The sequence below is a fragment of the Fundulus heteroclitus genome, chromosome 18 (assembly GCF_011125445.2).
Source record: "Fundulus heteroclitus isolate FHET01 chromosome 18, MU-UCD_Fhet_4.1, whole genome shotgun sequence".
In the NCBI taxonomy this organism is placed as follows: domain Eukaryota; kingdom Metazoa; phylum Chordata; class Actinopteri; order Cyprinodontiformes; family Fundulidae; genus Fundulus; species Fundulus heteroclitus.
Window position 1 is genome coordinate 8,074,454 of NC_046378.1, and position 24,658 is coordinate 8,099,111.

At 43.5% G+C, this 24,658-nt stretch overlaps 1 protein-coding gene across 3 annotated transcripts in view; it reads left to right on the forward strand.

Moving 5' to 3' along the window:
* The window catches only part of ankrd13b (ankyrin repeat domain 13B), an 80,070-nt gene that overhangs the window by 28,618 nt on the left and 26,794 nt on the right, over positions 1–24,658 (forward strand). Inside the window, exons 2-6 of one of the 3 annotated variants that reach the window (XM_036149555.1) lie at positions 13,030–13,165; positions 15,647–15,771; positions 16,879–16,924; positions 17,251–17,394; positions 19,363–19,606. In XM_036149555.1, the coding sequence (XP_036005448.1) occupies positions 13,030–13,165; positions 15,647–15,771; positions 16,879–16,924; positions 17,251–17,394; positions 19,363–19,606 (695 nt within the window). The remainder of the gene's footprint in view (positions 1–13,029; positions 13,166–15,646; positions 15,772–16,878; positions 16,925–17,250; positions 17,395–19,362; positions 19,607–24,658) is intronic. The other 2 variants (XM_036149556.1, XM_036149557.1) reach the window with 2 other exon arrangements.

Here is a 24,658-nt window from a genome sequence, read left to right on the forward strand (position 1 = left end):
TGCATACAGCATGTACATTGAGGTTTGATATTTCCCAAATGTCATTGTCATTCAGGTTATTTGTTCTGGTCTTTTGTTAGTTTTTAGGGGGCAAAAGACAAAAGTCATACTGAAGGAGTGAAGAATGGGAAACTTCCCCAGGACCAAGCAAATATAGTTGGAGTGGGCATTTAAACATTACACTGGAAGTAGGTAGACAAAAACAAACTGTTCTGTTAGTTAGATCGCCTTACCCTTCATAATGTAATCAACATGTGGATGGGGAGGCAGACTAAAGCAACATTAACTGCATGCATCATGGGATTTTAAACGGCTTTAACTTTGCAATCCTTACGTTGTTCCAGTTAGAAACTGGAGGCTGGGACCATAGAACAGAGAGAACAGGTGAATGCGTTTAGCTGGTTTTCTGCCGTGACCTGTTTTTGTTCTGGTCTTGACCTCCTTTAATTTTAGTGTTACCATTGGATGCACTGTGAGCGCAACACGCGATAGCATGCACCTTTAAAGACAAGTCTTAACTTTTGACTTCATCAAGTGCAAACGAAGCAAAACGACGTTCTTCCTGCGATTGAGGGTTCGGAGAAAACAGTTTTTGCTCCTTTTTCTTTGTCTAAACAACGCCTTACCTTCAACCCATCAGGAAATAAATTGTGGTTAAAAACAAACCAACGTTGGGGGGTGGCAGAGTTGCAGGTTTGATCCAATCTGTCGACATGTTATGTTTTACCCGAAAGGTTTCCCACAGTTCAAGTTTATACGTCCCTAATAAAAATAGCTTGTCAGTTATTTTAATAGCCTTTTTAATTGCATTATTTTCTGCAACAAGCAAATTAAAAGGTCAGACATGTGATAAATTGAAAATACCACATTCCTTTTTGTGACAGAACAAGCTTATCTAATTTTGTTTTCTATGTCAGTGATATATTCAAATAATTATTATACTATACACATACCAGCGTTATTATGCTTATATTCACTACTCGCAACAAGATATAAGCTGAGTTTCTTCTCTAAAGGACTTTCTGTGTGAATACTAAGTGAAATACTGGTAGTGTTATGCACAACATTATCGGCAATGTTTTAGGATCAATAGCAGTGAACATTTAACAGTAAAAGACCACAGATCTTGTTTAAAAAAAAAAAACATATTTAATTATCAACAAATTAAAAACGCTGAGTTAGCTTTTCTTTATTGAACAGTTATATCACCGATAGTTTTTCATGGGGAGGCTATTGCATACTCACTTTCATTTAGTAGATTCACACCCGAGCTATTTATGTACAGTACTGTGGAGAAATGATCTGCAGCTCACAAGAATGCTTGTGATTGCTTAACGTGTTCACAAAGGAATGATGTATTCTCAATTTACTGGTAAGTATAACACTGCTGGCCTTCTTATTTACCTGCTTGCACATGCATTTAAAATGTATTTTAAAAACTGAAAGGGGATTTTCGGTAAGACCTTTAATTGCGGGATTTTTTATTTTTTTTCATTAAAGTGTAAGATATTGACTCGTGGGATCGCACTCGCGACTCTGCACCGTTTTCCTCGTCGGGCTTTGCCTGGATTGGCAGATTTGGTGGGCCGTCATAAGGTGGTGCGGGATGGGCTGAAGTGAGAACAAAGAGGGGCGAAGCCCATTGGAGGAGATGCCGACTAACTCGGGGCGAGGCGGCGCCAGGGACATAGTGCTTTCCTATTTCCCAGGGATCTATGGATGGAGTGTGGTGGAGGGAGTTCACAAAGTGAAAGTTTTTACATTTTAACTCCGTCATGTCAATTTCAAATAATCCACATTTCGCTTGCTTGCACCATGGGAAAGTTCTTATTTATCACCAACACGTGGCTGAACATGGCATCTTTTTTCATGGATTACATTTTCGTTAAAGTCAAGCTTGTCTTTAATGGTTTAAATTACAGCATCCCTCCCTGATAACCCTGACCTCTGGCTGCCAGTATTGCTCCTTGTGCTGTAAACCGTACGAGCCAGCGGGACAACATGAATCAACAACAAATAAGGCGGATGCCGCGGTTTAAGGCTGCCGCTGTCTGCCGCTGCTCCTCGAAGGTGTCGTTGCAGCATCCTTCTGACGCTGTGTGTAACATATACGTGGGGTATCAGAAGATAAATGGTTCGGTTTAAGGAGGTGTTGAAAGAGTAAATAATGACACAAAGGCAGATGCTTATATTTGGTGTTGGTACCATATATTATGTGAAACAAAAAAACAAACAACAAACAAACAATATCCAAAGTATTTACAATCTGCAGACTAGTTAGTTTTCACAGTGCACGTCAGATAATTCAGTTCCATAGACTCCGTAGTTCACAGAATTTAACAAAATAAAACATAATCAGGAGTACTGAAAATATTGCATCTAAATAGAGAGAATTATTTGAGAGATGCAATCAGTCCATTATCCAAGTCTTAGTAATTGGACAGATGTGTAAAGGAAAATGGAGGGGTTGAGCAAAGCTGCAGCAGCCTCCTACCAGACCCACAGGATGAGGATGTATAGGGGCAGGTTCTGTTCCAGGTAGTAGCTCGCCATCAATTGACCCACAGCTGGGCTCACCTGGCCAATTCCCGCAGATATTCAACACACCGTGGAACCGGATGGTTTCTAACCCCACGGCAGTAGACACAAGTGCAGCTGCTCCGGTGGCTTCCCCCTCACTCCTGATTGGGGAAACTCACCTCAGCTTATAAAATGTGCCTGAACTTCATGATTGGTTAGACTACAGGGGTGTGTCTTGTGGTGTGTTCAGGTACTGGGAAAAAAACGACCAAGGGATTTTAACCTGGGTTACACCCTCCCCCCTTTAAACCCATGCACGTCCCGTTGCATGTTAGAGCACTAGATGACATGAACCGGCGAAACGGTGTCAGACGCAGATGAAATATTTAAAGCATTGGACAGGCTATGGAGCAAAGACTGAACTACCGAGATTAGAGGATTACCTAGAGTTGAGTATTGTAATCGCTCTGGCGGTGCTGTCTGCCGTGTTGAACGTCTAAAAGTCAAGTCACCTACGTCATTGTTAACTGAAGGCTCAACAGGAACAGCAGGCAATGGACTGGATTCTTCAGGAGGATCTTCATTTAACTGGACTTCGGTAAATGTCTCTTCAGGTAAGGTCTCAGTTGAGTGTTCTACAACATTGTCCTCTTCCACAGCTTCCTCTTCTTCACAGAACTCAGACTGCTCACTGCTGGGTTCCAACAGAGACGACTCAACAGGAGCTGGAGGACGAACAGTAGGTGGTATAGAAGAACTGCAATCAGCAACATCACTGGGAAGAACGGCATTCGGTTCTCTGCAGTATCTTTCCACAGTGAATCGAGATACGGATGGACCAAAGGTAAGTGGCTCCATATCTTCAATTTGATCATCACTAGGAGGTGAGTCGATCAAGTTGTCTGATTTTTGGTTTTGCTGACGGGTTCTTGGCTTGACAGCATGGGCATGCTCTGGCGATGGAACATTCTCAGCTGCTGGTAGAAAACTACATGGCAGGAGGAGATCTCTATGTAATGTACGCAGTGGTCCATCTCTATTCTCAGGCTTTACAGTGTAAACTGGGAGTTCACCAGCCCTTCTGACCACAACATAGATGTCCCGTTCCCACTTATCTGAGAGCTTGTGTTTTCCTCGGAGACGTACATTTCTCACAAGCACTCGGTCTCCCGCTTCCAAAGCGGATGAAATGACCCTCTTGTCAAACCGTGTTTTGTTCCGCTCAGCTGTTTTTAGAGCATTCTTGGAAGCGATCTTGAAACTTTCTTCCAGGCGTAATTTAAGCCCTTGCACATACTGAGAATGAGTCTGGTATTGTGGTTCCCGCAGAGGTAGTCCAAATGCCAGATCTACAGGAAGACGTGGTGTTCTGCCGAACATTAGTTCATAAGGAGTGAAACCAGTTACTTCGTTTTTTGTGCAGTTATATGCATGTACTAGAGGCTTCACAAAGTCTTTCCATTTTGATTTTTGTTTGTCTTCCAACGTACCCAGCATTCCCAGCAACGTGCGATTAAATCTCTCCACCGGATTTCCTCTTGGGTGGTATGGCGTCGTCCGACACTTTTGAATACCAGCAACTTCACACAACTCTTTGATCAGTTTTGACTCAAAATCTTGACCTTGATCGGAATGCAACCGTTCCGGAATTCCATAACAAACAATGAAGTTGTCCCATAAACATTTGGCTACAGTCCTTGCTTTTTGGTTTGCCGTTGGAATGGCCACAGCGAACTTTGTGAAATGATCGGTCAAAACAAGGATATCACGGGTGTTGCTTGTGTCTGGTTCAAGACTCAGGAAATCCATGCAGATTAATTCAAGAGGACGAGATGTTTTGATGTTGAGCAATGGAGCAGCTCGTTCAGGAAGAGCTTTCCGGCGCACACAACGACCACATGTTTTAATCTTGTGCTCAACGTCCTTAGCCATTTTGGGCCAGAAAAATCTTGTGCGAACAAGGTCTAAAGTGCGTTCAATCCCCATGTGGCCCATTTCATCATGGAGACTCTTTAGCACATCTGGACGAAGACACTCTGGAAGAACAAGTTGGTAAGTTATCTCTTCATTTTCTTGACGTTTCCTATATAGGACTCCATCAATCAGCTCCAATCTTGTCCACTCCCTCAACAAGAGAGGTAATTCAGGCAGTTCTGTTCTTGCCATTGGAGGGATCTTTTCTCCTGTCTCCATCTGATGAACCAGTTCTCGGATGGTTGCGTCAGCCCTCTGTTCCTCCTTGATTTTGAGATGAGATAGGGTTGGAGATAACTGATCCTCTTCAGTGATGTAGCTGTCAGGGACTGCCTTTGCTGTGAGTGAGAGGGACTCAACCAGCGTAATGCCCTCCGGCTGAGCAGCTCGGATGCGACAACCTTGACAGATGGCATCAACAATTTCTGGAGAGATCAGGTTTGAATCGGCAAGATGATTTTCCAGGAACTGTTGTATGAGCTCATGATCTTTAGGTGATTCATCAAGACACTGGTGAGGACGTCGGGAGAGTGCGTCTGCGTCTATATTTTGTTTTCCAGCCCGGTATAGAAGCTTAAAAGAGTATGTAGAGAGTGCAGCTAACCAGCGGTGACCAGTAGCATCCAACTTGGCAGAGGTGAGTATGTAGGTCAAGGGATTGCTATCTGTCACAACGGTAAATGTGGCTCCATACAGGTAATCCTGGAACTTGTCGGTAACACTCCATTTTAATGCCAAAAATTCCAGTTTGTGGGCTGGGTAGCGGCTTTCACTCTGCGACAAGCCTCTGCTTGCATAAGCAATCACTCTCAGCTTTCCTTCCTGTTCCTGATAGAGTGCAGCTCCTAGTCCTGTCGTACTAGCGTCGGTATGAAGTATGTATGGTTTGGATGGATCTGCAAACCCAAGGACTGGTGCTGTAGTTAGTTTCTCAATCAGTGTAGTGAAAGCAACTTGGCAACTGGAACTCCAACGTTCTCCAAACGGCTGATTTGGACTTTGATGTTGAGCGTTGGATGGCTTGGTTCTAGACCTTCGTGCAGGTACGTACCCACGCGTGAGGTCGTTCAGAGGCTTGGCAATGGTGGAATAGTCTTTGATGAAACGGCGGTAATAACCCGCGAATCCCAGAAAAGAGCGTAGTTCCTTTAAGTTGGTGGGGATTGGCCAGGATTTGATGGTGTTTATCTTTTCGGGATCTGTTTCTACTCCTTTCTCTGACACAATATGACCCAAGTAGCGAACCGAAGTTTGGAAAAACTTGCACTTTTCTGGTGACAGTTTTAATCCATATTCTTTCAAACGATTTAGCACTCGCATCAGTCTCCTTTCATGTTCTTCAAGAGTATTGGAGAATATTATTAAATCATCCAAAAACACCAATACTTCACGAAGATGGAGGTCACCCATGCATCGCTCCATCAACCGCTGGAATGTACTGGGAGCATTAGTGACCCCCTGGGGCATCCTGTTGAATTCCCAGAACCCCAGGGGTGTCACAAAAGCAGTCTTGGGCTTATCTGTTTCGTGCATTTCAATCTGGTAATAGCCTGACTTCAAGTCCAGGACTGAAAACCATTTTGAACCGGTGAGTGCTGTAAAGGATTCTTCTAAATTTGGAAGAGCATAAGCGTCTTTGATGGTCTGGAGATTAAGCTTCCTATAGTCAATGCACAATCGGACATCCCCATTCTTCTTCCGTACCACGACAATAGGAGAAGAGAAGGGTGATGTGGACTCACGGATGACACCAGCCTCCAGAAGCTCACTCAGATGTCTCTGAACGGCGTCAAGGTCGTTGGGATGGATTGGTCTAGCACGATGTTTGAACGGAGTTTCATCATGGAGCGTGATGTGATGCTTTACCTTGTTCGTGCATCCAAAGTCAAGGTCATGATGTGAGAAAACTTCTGACATGTCACTTAATCTCCTTATGATTCGCTCTTTCCACTCCGATGGTATGGGAGAGTCACCAAAGTCAAAGTTGAGAGAGGTAAGTGCAAGTTTTGATGAATGACTTTTCACCTGATGCTGTGAAAGAACACAGTGGTATGTACAGAGCTCGGCGATGACACTCAGTGGTGGAATGTAGTGGTCCTGCTTCGACTCATTTGTTACAACCACTGGGACTTTGTAAGGTGCAAGAGCCGAAAGAGTGAGAAGACAGTTGCTAACACAAATACCACCAGGCAGGATGGAGGCAGGATGCTGGACGAGGACAGATTGGCTGAAGCTGGGAGAGGTGACTTTAGCAGAGCCCTCGATGATAAGTGTGCGGCCGGCCGGAACACGCACTGGGACTTTGCTGAGGAGTCTCACTACTCCAACATGGCCAATGTCTTTCTGCTGGTGTGACAACTGGAGGGTCTTTAACACGGCTCTGTAACCTTGCGAGCTAGGTTGGAATGTTGGTAAGTTGCTCTGCAGGTATTGCTCATAGAGAGGTTCAAGCGTATTCATCCCAATTAGAACTGTGGATGGAGCTTCGGGGCGAACATCAGGAACAACTAAAGCCAAGGTTGAAACATCAATCTCATTGCCCATAAAGTCTTTTGGAAATTTCACTACCATTTCCACATAACCAAGGTAAGGAACTGACTGGCCTGCAGCACCTTCGATGTCTAATAGATTATGTAGAGGGTTTATTTGTTGATCTTGTAAATGTTCATTGTAAAAAGAGACAGATACAGTAGTCACTTGCGAACCGGTATCAAGCAAGCACTGACAAGTGTGACCAGCGACAGCAACTTCAGCGGTGCATCTTGACCCCACCAGGCCCTTTGGGAGATAGACTGTAGCCTCTCGTTGGGACTGCTGGTAGTTTCCACACTGAACACGCTTCTTCACATTTGCGGGACAGGATGAGTCCAGCGCAGTTCCTGTTTGTCCCTCAACAGGAACTTTGTCTAGTTTAACTGTTCGGGTGCTGGTTGATTTCGCTTCTGCCACTTTTGTTTCCTTTCACTGAACTGTTTTTTCTTGGCACTGACAAGTTCTGGATTCGGGCGATTTTCACATTGTGGCTTGATGTGTCCATCTTCTCCACAGCGGAAACAGAACCCTGGCTTTGGATTTGCAGAGGGATTACTCACAGCAGCTGCCATGGTCTGTTTTCCACGTGACTTGGGAACTGGGTTGGGTCTCGGAATATAAGTCTGTCGTCCCTGAGACTGGTTTGCAGTTAAGACAGCCAATTGACGCTGTATTGCAGCCACCTGCTCAGTGAGTTGTTTAGTAACAGTGGTCAGTGTCTCCCATATTCTTTTTTCGTCTTCTCCATATGCAATTTGGGCTTGTGATGTTACTTTCGGTCTGGCTCCGCCTCCTCCCAGATGCTGTTTCATTCTTTGTGTCTTTGCAGCCTCGCGATCCTCTTCAGTTCTTAACAGCAGCAGTAGTTCAGCAAAAGAAGGTGGTTTTTCTTTTTTCTGTTTGAGCTGAAGTTCTGATATCAGGACATTGTCCCAGCATCCTCTGCAGAACTGATTAAGAAGATGTCTATTAACTTCAGCTTTTGATGCACCTCCCCTCTTTACTGCAAGATTTAAAACAACTTGTAATCTCTGCAGGTAAGCTGAAGGTTTTTCACCAGCATCTTGAAGTGTATCCATAAATTTTGCATACAACTCCTCACCGTCCTGCACCGTCCCATAGGCAGAATCAAGCTGTTGGATATAGATGTTAGCAGACATATCAGGACTTAGATGTTTCACTATGTCAGCAGCTGGTGGCAGGAGACTGTCGAGGATTTGTCGCGATCGTTGGATTTCAGATATGGCAGGATCATTAAGAACCAGATCCACACTGGACCTCCATGTATCATAGTCCACTTCATGTTGTGGTCGTGGCACCTTTCCAGAAAACACACGTAGTCTGTGGGAAGAGCGCAGATGCACAGCAGTGTCCTCCGACTTGACAATGTGTTCTACCACATACCTTTGTAACTCAGGAGGGTTGAGGTCTGAAGCAGTGAGATTGATGGTAGCACGTCGCTCCTCTGGTTGAGCTATGGAAGCAGTGGCAAACAATGAAGATGGAACAGCCTTTTTATGTAATGGCTGATTGGTTGTATTCACTGAAGGCTGTTCTACCTTAACACCAACATCAGCTTCAACATCAGGATGCACCTCTGAGATTGATTTGCCGATCTGGGCCATCATCTCATTCAGCACTTCAGCATAGTTTTGTCCAGTCAGTTTAGCAACCTTTTTTAAGTCAGCTAAATATGTCTCAGTCTTAGAACTCCCTACATTTGTAGCATATATTTGAGATAAATTCTTAATATGATAAAAGATACCGCTCTCGGAAGTTTGTGTATATGGTAAAAGTGGGTTCAATAGAGTTAAAGGTAAGCCAGACTCGAACTCAACAACAAGCATATTGTGAAACTCTGATTCAGGTGAATCAACAGTAATAGTACGATTGATGTTACCATACTGCTCGAGAAACCCTTTCGCTTCATCAGCTACCTCGGACTCTGTCACCAATACTGCATTTGGTATTTTAACGTCGAGTGTTTCAAAAATATTCATCGTCAAGATATTGGTGAGACTGAATGTTCAAACAAAACAATATGTGTATTAATTACCTTTTCAAGACCTCCTGGCTAGCTCGCCACTTTTATGTAACATATACGTGGGGTATCAGAAGATAAATGGTTCGGTTTAAGGAGGTGTTGAAAGAGTAAATAATGACACAAAGGCAGATGCTTATATTTGGTGTTGGTACCATATATTATGTGAAACAAAAAAACAAACAACAAACAAACAATATCCAAAGTATTTACAATCTGCAGACTAGTTAGTTTTCACAGTGCACGTCAGATAATTCAGTTCCATAGACTCCGTAGTTCACAGAATTTAACAAAATAAAACATAATCAGGAGTACTGAAAATATTGCATCTAAATAGAGAGAATTATTTGAGAGATGCAATCAGTCCATTATCCAAGTCTTAGTAATTGGACAGATGTGTAAAGGAAAATGGAGGGGTTGAGCAAAGCTGCAGCAGCCTCCTACCAGACCCACAGGATGAGGATGTATAGGGGCAGGTTCTGTTCCAGGTAGTAGCTCGCCATCAATTGACCCACAGCTGGGCTCACCTGGCCAATTCCCGCAGATATTCAACACACCGTGGAACCGGATGGTTTCTAACCCCACGGCAGTAGACACAAGTGCAGCTGCTCCGGTGGCTTCCCCCTCACTCCTGATTGGGGAAACTCACCTCAGCTTATAAAATGTGCCTGAACTTCATGATTGGTTAGACTACAGGGGTGTGTCTTGTGGTGTGTTCAGGTACTGGGAAAAAAACGACCAAGGGATTTTATCCTGGGTTACATGTGAGTGGTGTTATTTTGAAAAATTGAAAAGTGTAGGAGTTTTGTCTCCGTCTGAGTCGGTTATTGTTCATCGGGGGGCTGACGAGGGAGAGGTGGTCGGGTCAAAGACATCAGCCCAAATAAAGGCATACACAAGCGCACGCCTGACAGTGATGGAGTCGGGGGAAATGCTCGGCAGGTCTTCTGGGACGCTTTGACTTAGCTCGCTCAGCGATTGAACGAGGTACATAAAAGGACGAAGAATTTAATCTACACCGAATGACACTGGAGAGACCCGTTTATCATGGCTGCTTATACTTACCATGCCATTTAAGCTGCCGCGTACCATAATTCACCGCTGAGAAACGCTGTAGGGTAAATAATCTGACAATAGGGTTTATGACGTACTGCATAATCCCTTGCATTCCTCTTTTTATAATGAAATATTTTTAAACATGTTACATAGAGTTTTCTGGCAACTCTCTGTGCCCATATAGCCGGCCTGTCTCCTTGGAAAGCCTCTGGTTCCTCTGAAACAAGCCAGCTACCGTGACTTTCCCTCTTCTTTCCGTCTCCTTTTCACCTTGCCGTGTGTTCCTGTGCGTGTTTCCTGCTTTTACTCCATCTCTGTCCTACAGGGCTCCAAAAAAAAAACATTAAGTTAAGAAAAACAGTTAGAAGAATGACACAGAATGACACAAACGAACCATTAGGGGTTTTCCTGGATGTCTTTCCCCCCTTTTTTTGGTGTTATGTGCTTATCTTGGCCTTTTTTTCAAGCTTTAGAGACCCTCTCATTTTCCCTCTGATGTAGGTTATACAGTGGTCCCTTTAGACTTTGTTCTATCTGTAACTTGTTGTGTTGCTTGCGTTGCTACGAATCTCCATCCATTCCCCCGGTCTCCTCAGCTCCCGTGGGACTCATTACGTTGTTCCATTTATTTATTTATTTCATCCGTCTTTCCGTCCCTTAGGTACCATTTGGTACGTATTGCTGACAGGCGGGACCTTCTGCGGCGATTCTGTTTTCGATCAGCGTCTTTCCATTGTCTTGGGTTTTTATTGCTTTCAAAAGAACCAGAGCCGTTAACCAAAGATTATGAAACAGCAATGTGATAGCCGTAGCTTCACCCATTAACGTACACTGGAGCCGTGGTATTATGCTCCTGTTATTAAATTATGTTGGGTTGTTTTTTTAACTCGATGCAAGATATATTACAGTTTAAGAGCATGTGTGTGTTGTGTGTTTGCGAGCATCTTTCTGCGCTCATGCGTTCTGTTTTTTTGTATATCCCATGTGGCCCTCCTTATTTCCCTTGCAAATCAGCGAAACAGAAGGAAGCAGTTACTGATTGATGACTGCTGAGTGTTTCTGTCTCTGCTCGTCATGCACAACAGTCAGCTTCCTCATACGGACTATTTGGTCAGTTGCTTTAAAAAAAAAAAAAAAAGTCACACTTCACATTGGTATGTATCTACACTTTGCCTGATTCTTCTGCACCATTAAACATTTGGATGTAGCCTGTTCTGATTTGCTCTAGCTGGACGGATTTTTTTGCTTGAAGCCTCGGTCGCAGTGCTGATCCTGTGAGGCGCTCACCTCGAAAAGTGAACCTTAATTAGAATCCAGGCCCTTAAGACTGACAGGACCGACCTTGGATCAGCCGTTTCCCCAGGATAACGTTGACCGTCAAAATCTCCGCTTAATTGGGCAGCAGATCAAAGATCAGTGTGGCAAATGTGCCGGGTTTTAAAAAGTCTAAAAATTGCTCTTCTTCCTGGGAGTCCTGCTCAAGATGGCGGCAGGCGTGGAATCTAAAATAGGTTGGCGAGTATGAAAAAAAACACATCATCAGCAAACTAAAAAAACTCAGGAAAGAACAGAAACAAAGCAAGTTAATTCAAAAGTAAATTGCATGTAAACATAATTTTTTAAATTTATACCAACTAAAATACAACAGAGCTCCAAATATTTTTTCCGTACCTCCAGTGAAGCCATCCTCTTGATTGTTTGGGTGAGCGCCTGGACTCAGAGTGATGCTGGAAAAGCTTTAGCTTCCTAGCTGACACCTGAAGGTTTTTGGCATTGGTTCATGATTTCGTTCATCGTGCCACAAATCGCAGTTCTCGCTGGAGAAATGTCCCCCCAAGCATGATGCTGCCACCACCACGCTTCACTCTTGGCATTGTGTTGTTTTGTCGATTGGACAAACATAGCTTTGCAATTATAATAATAGTTCAACAAAGTATCAAAGCACAGGCACTCCTGTGCAAGCTTGTTTTTGCGGCTTTTTATGGTTTGTTGCCGCGTGTTTGACAGAAAACGAAAACAACTCTCCTATTTCCTGTTCTAAACACGTTTGACACACCAAGGAGTTTCACAAGCCAGTTTGTTTTCTTTCCTAAACCAAATTTAGGCTAAAAAAAAATGCAAGCTCTAGCGTTTGTTAGCAATATAGAGTGGTTTTCCACAAATCTCCCTTTGTAACTTTGTAAAGAAACAACCGTGACCTCTCGTTCACGTGTTTGGCTTGACGATGGACCAACTACCAGTAACTTCAGTCGACCGTTTTATATTTTGGAAATTTAAAATGAAGTCAAATGTGTTTTTTGAACAAGTAGAACGGTTTCCAAAATGTACCTAACAATGTTCTTTTCTGATTAATGAAAGAGTGGCTTGGTCGATAAGATAGCTTTGCATAAACGTAATATGGCTAACAGATGAGCGCTTGTGAGCATGCTTCTAAATAGAAAGCTGAGAATAATTCAAATTAAACCTCCAGTATTACTTGTGTGTGTGTTTTTTTGTGGAACAATGGGGATCAAGAAAGTGAAAACAATTTTGAAAATCTCGTTTTGTTTCAAGGGTTATAGACAGGGTGTGTGTTTGTGTGTGGGTCTCATTAGCAGCCTTGTCAGTACTGTTTTTGACTTAAAGAAGCCATACAGTTTTAAAAAGAAGTGAAACACAGGACTAAATGCCCTTGAGGCTGTGAGACGTTGGGTACCATATGTCACTGTGTCGTTCTGTGCTTTCTGCCATCCATCTCACATTTTCTCTTTGTTTTTCCCCACTTCCCGTTCTCAGAAGACCACTACAACGGTTAACTGTAACATTTCTCTGTGAAGCCTTATATGCTCGCATCTGTCTATGTCTCCTTGTCTGAAATTTTCTCTCCTCCTTCTCCCCCCCCCGCGTTTGTCCTTTCCTCCACCAAGACGGATTTAGAGGCTCTGGACCCTCGTGGCCGGACTCCTCTCCACCTGGCTGTCACTTTGGGCCACCTGGAGTGTGCCAGGGTCCTGCTGCAGCACGGAGCTGACGTTAGCAAGGAGAACCGCAATGGCTGGACCGGTGAGTGAGTGTGCATGTGTGTGTGTGTGTGTGTGTGTGGGGGGGATTTCATTTGTTTTCTGTAATGCACATGTTGTACATTATGCATAAGCTTCTGTGCACAGAGATTGGTCCGTGGGGAACAGGAAACTGTTTTAAGATAAATGTGCTGTGAGGTGCATTTTATTTAACAAAAAAATCAATGTCGATGTAATTATAAGAGTGCAGTATAATGGAGCATAATAGGGGCAAGAATAAAAGTGTCTCTCTCGAAGCAGTTGTTGTCATTTAATGTGGTTTCTATTAAAAAAATGGTGCCTCATAAGTGGCTTTGTATTAACAGGATTTAGAAAATCCTCATCGTCTCTTATAATAAAGAAAAAAATATATATACATTAAATTCATTTTAGATATTTTTTTTCAACAGGGATTAGTATGGCTGGTTTGTATTGCCACTCTTTGCACTTTCTAGGAAGGCTCCGTCAGTCGTCTCTTCTCCAACATAGCGGGACATGTAGCAATGGCACATAGTAGAAGTGTGAAATCATTAACCTTAACTTTGACATTATTGTAATTTTTTTTTTAAAATGCCTGATGGAGATTTCTGCAGCTTTGAGTGAATTACGTGTTAACGGTGGAGATAAAAGGAAAACAGCCTAAAATACGGATGGACGAAGAAGATGAGGATGAGCAGATTTCCACAAGCTACAGTTGGGGATGTTTTTAAACATCTTAGAGATATTCGGGTCTTGCTCTGTTTTAACCAGCAAATTCTTCCTGGAAAAGTGCCTGGTCATTGGGCATTTTACTTTCGCTGGGTTTGGAGGGGGATTGGAGGTGACTGGGAGGAACACGTTAAAACCTTTAGATCGCTCATTGCGGATTCTGTAGCAAGTTTAGGATCAATAAGCTTTTTTGAGCAGCCATTACTGTTTTCATCCCCAGCCAATTTTTCCCAAGAATCATCTTGTTTTCTCTTGCATTATTCCTACCCTCTGTAAAAAGGATTTTGGTGTGTCAAGGTGCAACAGAAGTCCCCCCCCCCCATCCCCCCCCCCCCCCCCCCCTATGAAGTCTCTGTTTACATCCATGGGGATGTGGGATGTAGGGCAACAGATTCATGGTCATTGAGATCTAATTGATGACATTTCTTGATTTCATTCATTTCTTAACGTCTAAACTATAGCAGGATAGCGTTCCTGGAATCTTCTTCTGGGCCAGGTTAAGGTTGAAGAGGCGATGTAGTGGGTGGGTGAAGGGCAGGAGAGGAGCACACTGTGCTTGTTCCTGAACTACAGGTACTGGAGAACGGGTTCAGTTCATTAGCACTCCCCTGACTTTTTATCTATCTAATCCTCCTCCTGCTGGAAGCCTGTGATCTTTATCCTTGACCACACCGATATTGTTATTCTGGAGCTTACACTCTAGCAGTTCCTGTGCTCCTTGTTGTTTCTTATCTTGACTTTCAGTGGTATTTAGAAACACTGCAATAATTCGGTCTCCTACCCCGAAGCAGCTTTTTCTTGTGAAGCAGGGTTTGTTTGTTTTTTTTCAGGTCGCTGATGGATCCAGGCAGGGTTCATTACCAGGATAGCGCCTAACTGTTCTCATGGGGATAGAGTTGTCCACAAAGTGGTTTAAATAGTCAGTGACACACTCTGTCGTGGCATTGACTCACCTCCATGTGGCTCACAGTGTGGGACTCGGTCTGTAAGCTAACAACATCCACGCCACGTTCCCTCAGCTTCCTGTGACCATCACAGTTCTTCTGGTGACAGGTTGCCTCTGAATACAGAGCAGAGAAAGACTTGATTATAATTAGTAAATGAATGTTCATCTTTAGTATCTTTAAATCCCCTTTTCATTAAAACAACTACCTAGGCATAGTGGTGTTCGAGTCTTTGCATCGTCTATCACTGTGGAAATTGAGCCCAGTTCCTCGGTCCTGTTCTCTAAAAGGTTTTGTGTTGTGTTCTCTGTCTCCGCTAGAGTTATGGATGCCGTTCAGTGAAGCGGAGCCTTTATTATGGACATGATTGTTTGTTATGTTGTGGTGTTAGAGCCCAGAAACGCCTCTGATTTATCTACATTTGTCCTCAGGCGCGAAACCGCGATCCCTTGTTTCACTGACAGGTTATGAGAATGAAATCCTCTGTGGACAGACGTGTGTGCGTGTGTGTGTGTGTGTGTGTGTGTGTGTGTGCGCGCGTGTGTGTGTGTGTGTGTGTGATGTGTGTATTTGACAGCGAAGCTAGAGAAGAAGAGTTCTTTAGTCCATGATCAACTATTTGTAAGATTTACAGCAAAGTGGCATTCTGATGAAAGATGGGTAAGCGGCAGTAATTGGTCCACCAGCTTCTCCTTTGGCCTACTTCACGTTCAGCAGCTCTCTCAGACCCCCCCCCCTCCCTTTAAATTGCTCACCCCCATAAATTTTCAATGAGGCCTGAGTGTTTTACTGTCTCCCCCCCCCCTTCCCCCGTCCCCCACCCCCTCTCTCAGTTCTTCAAGAGGCGGTGAGCACAAGGGACCCGGAGCTGGTGCGTCTCGTGCTGCGTTACCGTGACTACCAGAGGACTGCCAAGAGGCTGGCGGGCATCCCCGTCCTGCTGGAAAGACTTCGCCAAGTGGGATTTCACACACATGCACGCACACTCTCTCCAAGCACCGCATTCACAAACACATGGATGCAAATAAATGCGCAATCTCCTTAGATCACAATCCATCTACAGTTGCATGGAAAAAGTCCGGTTTTTACCCGGCTGTCATTCGAAACGCAGATACGTCTTCATTTTAGGGATAAGAGCGTCTTTTTGAAGGTATTTATAACTTTGTTTACTATTCAGCAAGGGAGACCCAAATGATGATGTCTCCGTGTTACACGGCAGTGTGTCTCGAGGGTGATCTGACTCATCCCAGGCCCCCTGCAGGAGTGAGCGCCGGCATGATTAAAGGCACGGAGGCTTTGCTGACAAAGCTCTCCGACGGTCGGGGCGGGGAGATGATAGGCTGATGGTTGTGCTGGGGCAGCAGCAGATCATCTTGTTGCTCGCCGCGCAAAGCGCTGGCAGAGATGCAGGGGAACTGCCTTCACAAAGTCTATCTCTCTGTATGTGCTCCAGCTGCACTGCAAAAAGGGAACAAAAAATAAGTACAATTTTCTTGAAATTAATGTATTTCTCCTTGATTTGAGCAGGTAAATAGGATTATGTGCCAATGGAATGAGTATTTTTACCCCTAAAATAAGACAATTAGATATACTGCACTTGAAATAAGATGATGGAGATAAATTGTTCCTCTTTTAAGTGTAAAAAAAAACTTATTCCATTGGCAAATAATCTTGTTTACCTGCTCAAATGAAAGAAAAATACTCTCATTTCAAGAAATATTTTCTTATTTTTAGTTCTATTTTTGCAGTGTGGCTCCCAATCAGACACACACACACACACATTGATGCTTGCACCCAGGCATCCTCACACCGCAGACAAAACACCCTCACACTTTTAAAATGGCTCCTCTGGACGCACCCATCACAGCGGTTCTTCACCTGCTGCTCTCACCCACATCGTCGCCCTCTCCATCATCCATCAGTTCTAATATTAACCTTCTCCACAAACACACGCTCAACTGTGCCAGTCCTCCTCGACCATCTTTGGCTCAGACGCCGAAGCAGCCTGTCTGCATTTTCTCATTTTCTTTCTTCACGTGTCTCTCCTCCTCTGCTTCCTGTCCAGGCGCAGGACTTCTACGTGGAGATGAAATGGGAGTTCACGAGCTGGGGTGAGTTTCAGCCTTCCCATCAGTGAATGCGGTAAAAAGCCGGCTGTTTCTGACCGATCTCAGCTAATCACCTTATCTTATTCCCCTGACGCCGAGCGCGCCCGCTCCTTCCTGTTGTGCCGAGCGACGCGGCCCCGAGGCTAATTGCGTTCCTTTATTTGTACGCTGTGTTATTGCTCTATATACGTTAAAAGGATTTAATGGAGGACGGAGGCCAATAATTACCCGAACGGCAACTTTACAAAGAGAGCCAAAGAGAAGCGTTGTCTGAAATGTCGGACCTAGCCGTCAAAGAGAGCGGCGTCTGATCACGGTGTTGTCCACAGTGCCCCTGGTCTCCCGTATCTGCCCCAGCGACACCTACAGAGTGTGGAAGAGTGGACAGTGTCTCCGTGTGGACACCACCCTCATGGGCTTCGAGCAGATGACCTGGCAGAGAGGCAACCGCAGCTTCATTTTGAAGGGGCAAGGTGAGCAAGCCTTCCAGTCCAACCAGCCGGCAGGTTGCTAGTTTGAATACTGGGCTTGGGGTTTACAGGTCCATGCGCGCTTGGGTTCGCGGCGCTGTCTTTTTTTGGGCAGAGTGAGATCATTTCCCTCTAGGAAGCAATTCTTATCCAGTTGTCAGATCCAACGCTTTTATGAAGGTGCTGATTTTTGTGCGCGTTACAACCTTCTGTGATTTCAGTGTAATTAAGGGGAATTGTATGTGATGGACCAGCATAAAGTAGATCCACGTGAAGTAAGCTTTGAGGCCTCATCACAACAGCTGTAATTATACTGAGGCATAAAATTGGCTGGTTGCAATAAATCTACATTGCAGAATCCGAGCAAAGAACAAATGCAATTGACAGGTTTTAGACTAAATCTTATCGTGTTGTTTTCCTCCCGCTTGCTCTACTTTGTGTTGGTCTGTTGCATAAGATCCCTTTAAAGCACTCTGAAGTTTGTGTTCGTAAGTGGACAACGTGTAAAAAGTTCTAGGAGGATGAATGCTTTTCCATGGCAGCTTATGTTTCACTAGAACAACACATGTCACAGTCAGACCTGCTTTACATGGTTTCCAGGAAAGCATGAAGGACTTTTATAGAGGACACATCATGCTTAACATTACCTTCCTTTTCACACTAAAATTAGGACTACACACTGTAGTAGGGAAAGCAATTCAAACTCAACCCTTTATTCAACTAACTTTTTACCAAAACTGCAAGTTTTTAAAAACAGAACATGTGCTCTCTGACTCTTTAAAGGGGGTGGAGCTTGGTGACGTGTGCATTTGTAGTTTTTTTTTTGGAGGATGTAGTGACTGTAGCATTAACCTACGTGATTGGCTAGAATGCAAAAGGAATGAAAACTGTTCTTCTGTTGAACTTTTTATCATCCCTTTTTTTCCTTTCACACCACACGTCTATCGATTTATATGTATTGTTATTGAATTATCGTGCAGCTCTGATTGAAATCATTCAGTCTATGTAAAGCGGAACTGCGATGATTAGGTCTGAATTCTTAATTATTGTTGTCTTGCAGGTCCCTAAAAATCGATGCTAATTTTCAAGAGCAGATTAAGCTCTTATGTGAGGCTTTTTTCAAAAAGCCGTGGACAAATTAAAGTCTTCAGGAAAGTTAAAAGCCACACAAAATACTTGCTTTTCTTAAACAAAGTTTTGCTTTTTGGCAGGGCCTATTTATTAGAGCTAAATAGAGCAGGCGTTTTTAAAGAAAAAGAAACCCATCTTCTGTTCTTGTTGCTCAGAACAGATTAAACACATTCTAGACCAAAGAAACATATTGATCCCCAAAGGTTTTGGAACTCCAACGTCTTTCTTTTAATGAGTAAACATTTCATTTTTGTCTTTTCATGACGCACAGCGCTTCGGTCCTGCGTGGCGTTTTGAATCGCGACCTAAATAAAGCTGAACAGACCTATTAGATCACAGGTCACATTTCTGTTTAAAAGTTTCACCACTTTGCTCATTTTAGTAGGCTAAATATTGCTATGCAGGGAAAATGTAAAGATTCAATAAATACATTTTAGTTTGGTGCTTGTTTTCTTTCTTGTTTTTGTTTTTCTATTAAAAAAAAAAAACGAAATTGAATGTCTGTGGCCCATCAGCACTTTTAACTTGATTGTGGCTCACATGGCCCTGTTTGTGTCAGCAGGTTTTTACCTAATCCTTTGTTAGCAATTCTGTTAGATTTTAGATGACTGTGTGAGTCTCTGGATGTTTTTCCCCCTCTGTTCTACGTGTCTTTGTTGCACAAGTTGCCCATATGGATGTTTATGCTTTTCTATCCCATCTGCGTAAGTCTGGTCTGTTGACATCAGCCCTCATCCCTTTAACCATCCTTGTGACTCTCAGCGCCAGCGCACATTTCGAATCACAGTTGGTTTCTGTCTTTAAATCCCTCCTGTTTTTTTTTTCTCCTCTCGTCTCCAGCAGACTCCAGCGCGGAGGTGATGGAGGTGGACCACGACAGGCAGCAGGTGTTCTGCGAGACCTTGTGCGTCCCGTCTCTCACGGCGCTCTCTCCTGGCGGGGGGAAACCCGGCGCCTGCAAGGGCACCTGCGCCGGACTGGGCCTCCTGGGGGCGACGCAGCCCAGCGACGAGCAGGTCGCAGCCAGGCTGTCCGCACCGGTGGTCACCACGCAGCTCGACACCCGCAACATCGCCTTCGAGAGGTCAGTGACGGGGTATATGCACAGAAAAGGAATGTAAAAGGCGTGTCACGGTATGACAGTGCGAACGTGGCCGAAGCTAACCTCAAAACCCGCAAGGGATGAGAGTCACAAGCGTCTTGCGCTGATGAATTGCTCATAAAACAGCGGCCTCGGTGTAGCGTGTTTTTCTTTGTTGTTCCAATTGAATTTCCTTCAGTGCTTCTGGGTTTTCTGGGTTGCCTTCTGCTCCGCTGCCGGCAGCAGCCGAGGCAAAAAGGTTCTCTGGTGGCTGTCAAAGTGCGTTTGGCAAAGTGCAGGACAGACACAAACAGAAGCGGCAACACTGGCAGGAAGCGGAGACAACAAAAACACGCAGAGAGCTTAAAAAAGAACGGTTCATCATAAATGATTAGTTTAGGAAGGGACTATTACATCGTCTCTGGCAAAACTGGGAGGAGCCGCGTGATTCAGGGGGTTTGCTGCGATCCCTTCATCACTGAGCTATATAATACACTGGAGTGCTGATTTTGCCGAAAAACTGAAGTCACTGGCCGCCATCTTGCTACTCCCTACTCTCACAGAATCCCACAGGATTTGCTTGCAACAGCAAGCAGTTTTCTGGCTGAGTGAAAACGTTTCACAGGTAATTCTACAGTCAGTGGATGTACTAACACTATCACTACTAGGAAATTAGGTGCTGAAATATTTTACATGTTATTCATATTATATATATATATATATATATATGTTAGGGCTGGGCAAGTTAACGCGTTAATTTCGCGTTAATTCATTAGACTATTAACGGCGATATTTATTTTATCGCGCATTAACGCATGTTGCTCACATCATGCTTTCAGTCAGTGTCAGTCAGCACGCGCGCTGACTGCAGCGCGCTGTCACGGCAGCACTCTCCCCCTCCCCTCTCGTACATGGCTCAGCGGCGCCAGCCAATCAGCACGCAGGCTCAGCCTGGCCCGCGCACTCAGCTCTCACACAAACTTAATACACAAACAGCTGAGAGAGAACGCAGCAGCGAAAAAACATGAACAGAGGAAGTAGCACCGTTTGGCTTTATTTTAATACCGTAAATGAAATCAAGCTGTATGTTTTGTAAAAAGCCGGTTCATTTAAGTGGAAACACAACAAATTTATCTAAGCACGTGAAAAAACATGAAAACGTCGAACCCCAGAAACGGAGAGAGGAGACGAAACTTCTCTCACTGCCCCGACAGACCCACAGACAGACGTCTCTGACTGAGGCGTTTCAGTCCTCCAGGGAACATCCAGGTAGATCAGTGGATGGATGGATGGATGGATGGATGGATGGATGGATGGATGGATGGATGGATGGATGGATGGATGGATGGATGGATGGATGGATGTTACTGGAGCCCACACATAACATGTAATTAAGACCTTGAAAGAACCTAGTACATATATTAAAAAGTGTTATTTAAGATAAGATAACATTAGCTAATCCTTTTTTTATCCCACGACGGGGAAATTTATAGGATTAAAGCAACAGGCAGGTGCACACAACACAGACAAAATTACATAAGGATTGAAATATATAAGAGGTGGATTAGCGAAAAAACACTGAACATAACATTATTATTATTATTATTATTATTATTATTATTATTATTATTATTATTATTATTATTATTATTAAATTGTAATAATAAAATAAAAACCACAAAACCCAAAAGGTCAACAGTTTCATGATACATCAAGCTTAGGGACTGGCTAATATACAGCAGGTCAAAAAAGGCCATATTTTGGCTGCAGTGCTTGTTCTCTTATGAAGAAAAGATCAACTAGTGCACTAAATTCAATAGATGGGTTGAAAATATCCAGTATAAAATAAGTGCTACAAATGTTACAACACTTTTGTTCATATGGCAGCAGAACATTAAAATAAAAGTGCTCTTTACACTACTTTTGAATTCATTCTTGGAGTTTGTAAATACAATGCGATTAATCGCGATTAATCGCGATTAATCAGGGCGATTAATCGCGATTAAATATTTTAATCGTTGCCCAGCCCTAATATATGTATATATATATGTATATATAAGTATGTGTATATGTATATATGTATATATATGTATACACATATGTAAATATATGTTTTTGTACATTGTTATTTATATATTTATAAATGTTAAACATATATATTTAAATGAATAAAATGCAAAATATTTCAGCACATGACTTTCTCAGTACTTGATATTTTTAGAACATAACATAAAAGTATATGGCATTTGACATTTGAAAAGTCTTAAGCCCCCCCTGAACATGAGAAAATCCTCGTTATTCGATGCTGTAGCGCACATATTCCCTAGTTACTGGGGGGAAATAGGGAGTACCAATATGGCGGCTGGTGGCTTCAAAGCGACTCGTTCAAACAGACGGTGATTAGCACTCCAGTGTATTATATAGCTCTGTGCCCTTCATCCAGATGTCTTTGGGTTGGGCCAGCTGATGCATTTAATGTAACCAAGCTTTTTATACCAAGATTTAAACTTCACCAAAAAACTTTAAGCTGTAACTCAGCAAGTTGCAAGTCAAAATGAGTCAAACTCTTCGAAGTAAGGACATTTTAAGGGCTGACTGGACATGCTGTAGCTTCCAAAACCCGCAAACGTCCTTTAATTTATCCACAGTTTGACACTTTCTAATCCCAAGCTTTAGGTTACGTCATTGGGATTTGTATGTGATACTCCCCAAAACAAGGCAGGGCCTACTTGTGATGTGGAGTCAGAATAATACATTCTGTTCATTACATTTTACATTTAGAAAGTCTGAAAAGTGTGGCGTGAATGTGTAATCAACCCCCGCTGGGTCAAGACTTTACAGAATCAGCTGTATTTTACTAACCTGACACTAGCCAGATTGATTTCGCTCTGCCTAGCTCCACTCACATCCATCTGGGACCTCTCCCATAGAGAGTCATTTCTCCAACCAATTTTATTGTCCAGCCAATCAGGACGCAGGGCTGGAGTTTCATAGATGTGACGTAGTGGAGAAGCGACTGTGATGTGAGACTGTTTTGATTCAGACAGCAATGGCGACTCGTCGAGGAAGCAAGCGTTAACATTGATGCTGCTATTTCTTCCGTGTTGTCCAATCTACCTAATATTGTTTCATCAAAAGAACATCAGAGAACGCCTCTGAAGGCTTTTGTTGGTGGAAACCATGTTTTCGCCCTTCTCCCGACCGGATTTGGCAAGTTTTGTTTTCCGGGGTGCGCCCGTGGCGGATGCGGCGGAGCGGTTAGCGGTTAGCGCGAACCATATTAGGAGGCCTTTAGTCCTCGACGCGGTCGGCCCGGGATCGACTCCGACCCACGGCGCTTTGCCGCCTGTCTTCCCCCCTCTTCCTGTCAGCTCACTGTCAATAAAACGCGTGTCACTAGAGCCGCAAACACATAAAAAAAAAATTTTGTTTTTTCATGCGTCGCTCTCATCAGCGTCACGGATTAGCTTCGGTGTGAGTGGTTGAAATAGCACGTCGATAAAGATGACAGACAAGTGGCTTATCCAATCATATACAAGGATTTTTGATAAGGCCCAGCCTTCAATAAAGGCAATTCCTATGGAGAGATCCCAGATGGATGTGAGTGGAGCTAGGCGGAGCGAAATACATCTGGCTAGGGTCAGGTTAGTATTTTACCAGATGTTACCATCAAAAGATTGGCTTTTTTTTTTTTTTTTTTTTTTTGCAAAATAGAAGGTCAGATTGGAAGAAAAGTACCTGTGGACACCATGATTCTTATTTGGATTGAGGTCTGGACATTGACTGGGCCTTGCTGACACATGAGGATGCTTTGATCTACACTATCACATTGTAGCTCTGGCTGTAGGTTTATCCTGCTGCTACTTTGAGATGTCTTATGGGTCATCCTTCCATCATCCCCATATTTTTTTTGCTCCATCCATTTTCTATCACCTCTGACCGCCCTCCCTGTCCCCAATGAAGGGAAACATTCCCACAGCATGATGCTGCCACCACCATGTTTCACTGTGGAGGTTTCCAAGGCAATGTGCACCGCTCTATTTTCATCAAATAACATATTGCAGGTGGGCCAAATGTCACATGTTGTTTTCACCTGACTGTCTTCTTTCACATGTGAGCTAAGTCCTAAAATCTGTGTATCCTGTTGACTTTAAAATATAAGAAGTACTCTAAGTTGGTCTTTACCAAAAAAAAAAAAAAAACTCACTTCAATTAAGTGTGCAACATTGCAAAAATGTTGAAGAAAAAAACTAGTTGTATGAAGACTTTTGCAAGAAACTGTTGGGTACCACAGTAATTATTCTGGACTCAACAAGAGGAATGGCGGGGACAATGAAACATTCAGACATAGAAGATTTGATAGGAAATATAAAGCAGGTGGTGAAATACATTTTTAAAGAAAAGCAACAAAAACTAGGTGATAAGATGAGACGAAGAAGGATGGGAGCAAAGAAGTGTGCTGGGAAACTGAGAGAAAGACGAATGGGATACAAGAACGTATAAATTCCCAACATGTAGACACAAAGAAAGATTGTTTTGGAGGCAGGAGGGGACCAAAGGAGACATGTTATGTGAATCAAGGAAAGGGAGGAAGAGTGATTGCTAAGAGATAAGCAGTGAGTGAGCAGGAGGACAGAGAGTACGGCTCAGCTCAGTGAGCAGACAGAGGGTAATCGTCTCCCTGTCCAACTTCAACCTCAGTGTCACCTCTCTGCATTTCCCCCCCCCGTCAGCACTCCTGTCTACATGCCAATAATCTGTTTATGATGCTTCAGAGCAAACCACTTTGTCAAAGCAGCCCAGACAGGGCATCTGCCTCTGGATTTTATTTATCTTCATCGGTCACGCACAAAAAACTACGGCGCTGCAGTTTTCTGGTTTCCCGGTTGAAGGAAATTTACGGAACTTCATAGAAGTCGAGTCGTGCCTTCTTCAGCTTTAGCTTTCGCTCGTCCAAAAAGGGTATTTGGAGATATGCAAGATATGTTCTTTTATACCCTTAACTGACCAATCCAGATTTCAGGAGACTTGGGAGGTAAATAAAGTCCAGAACAG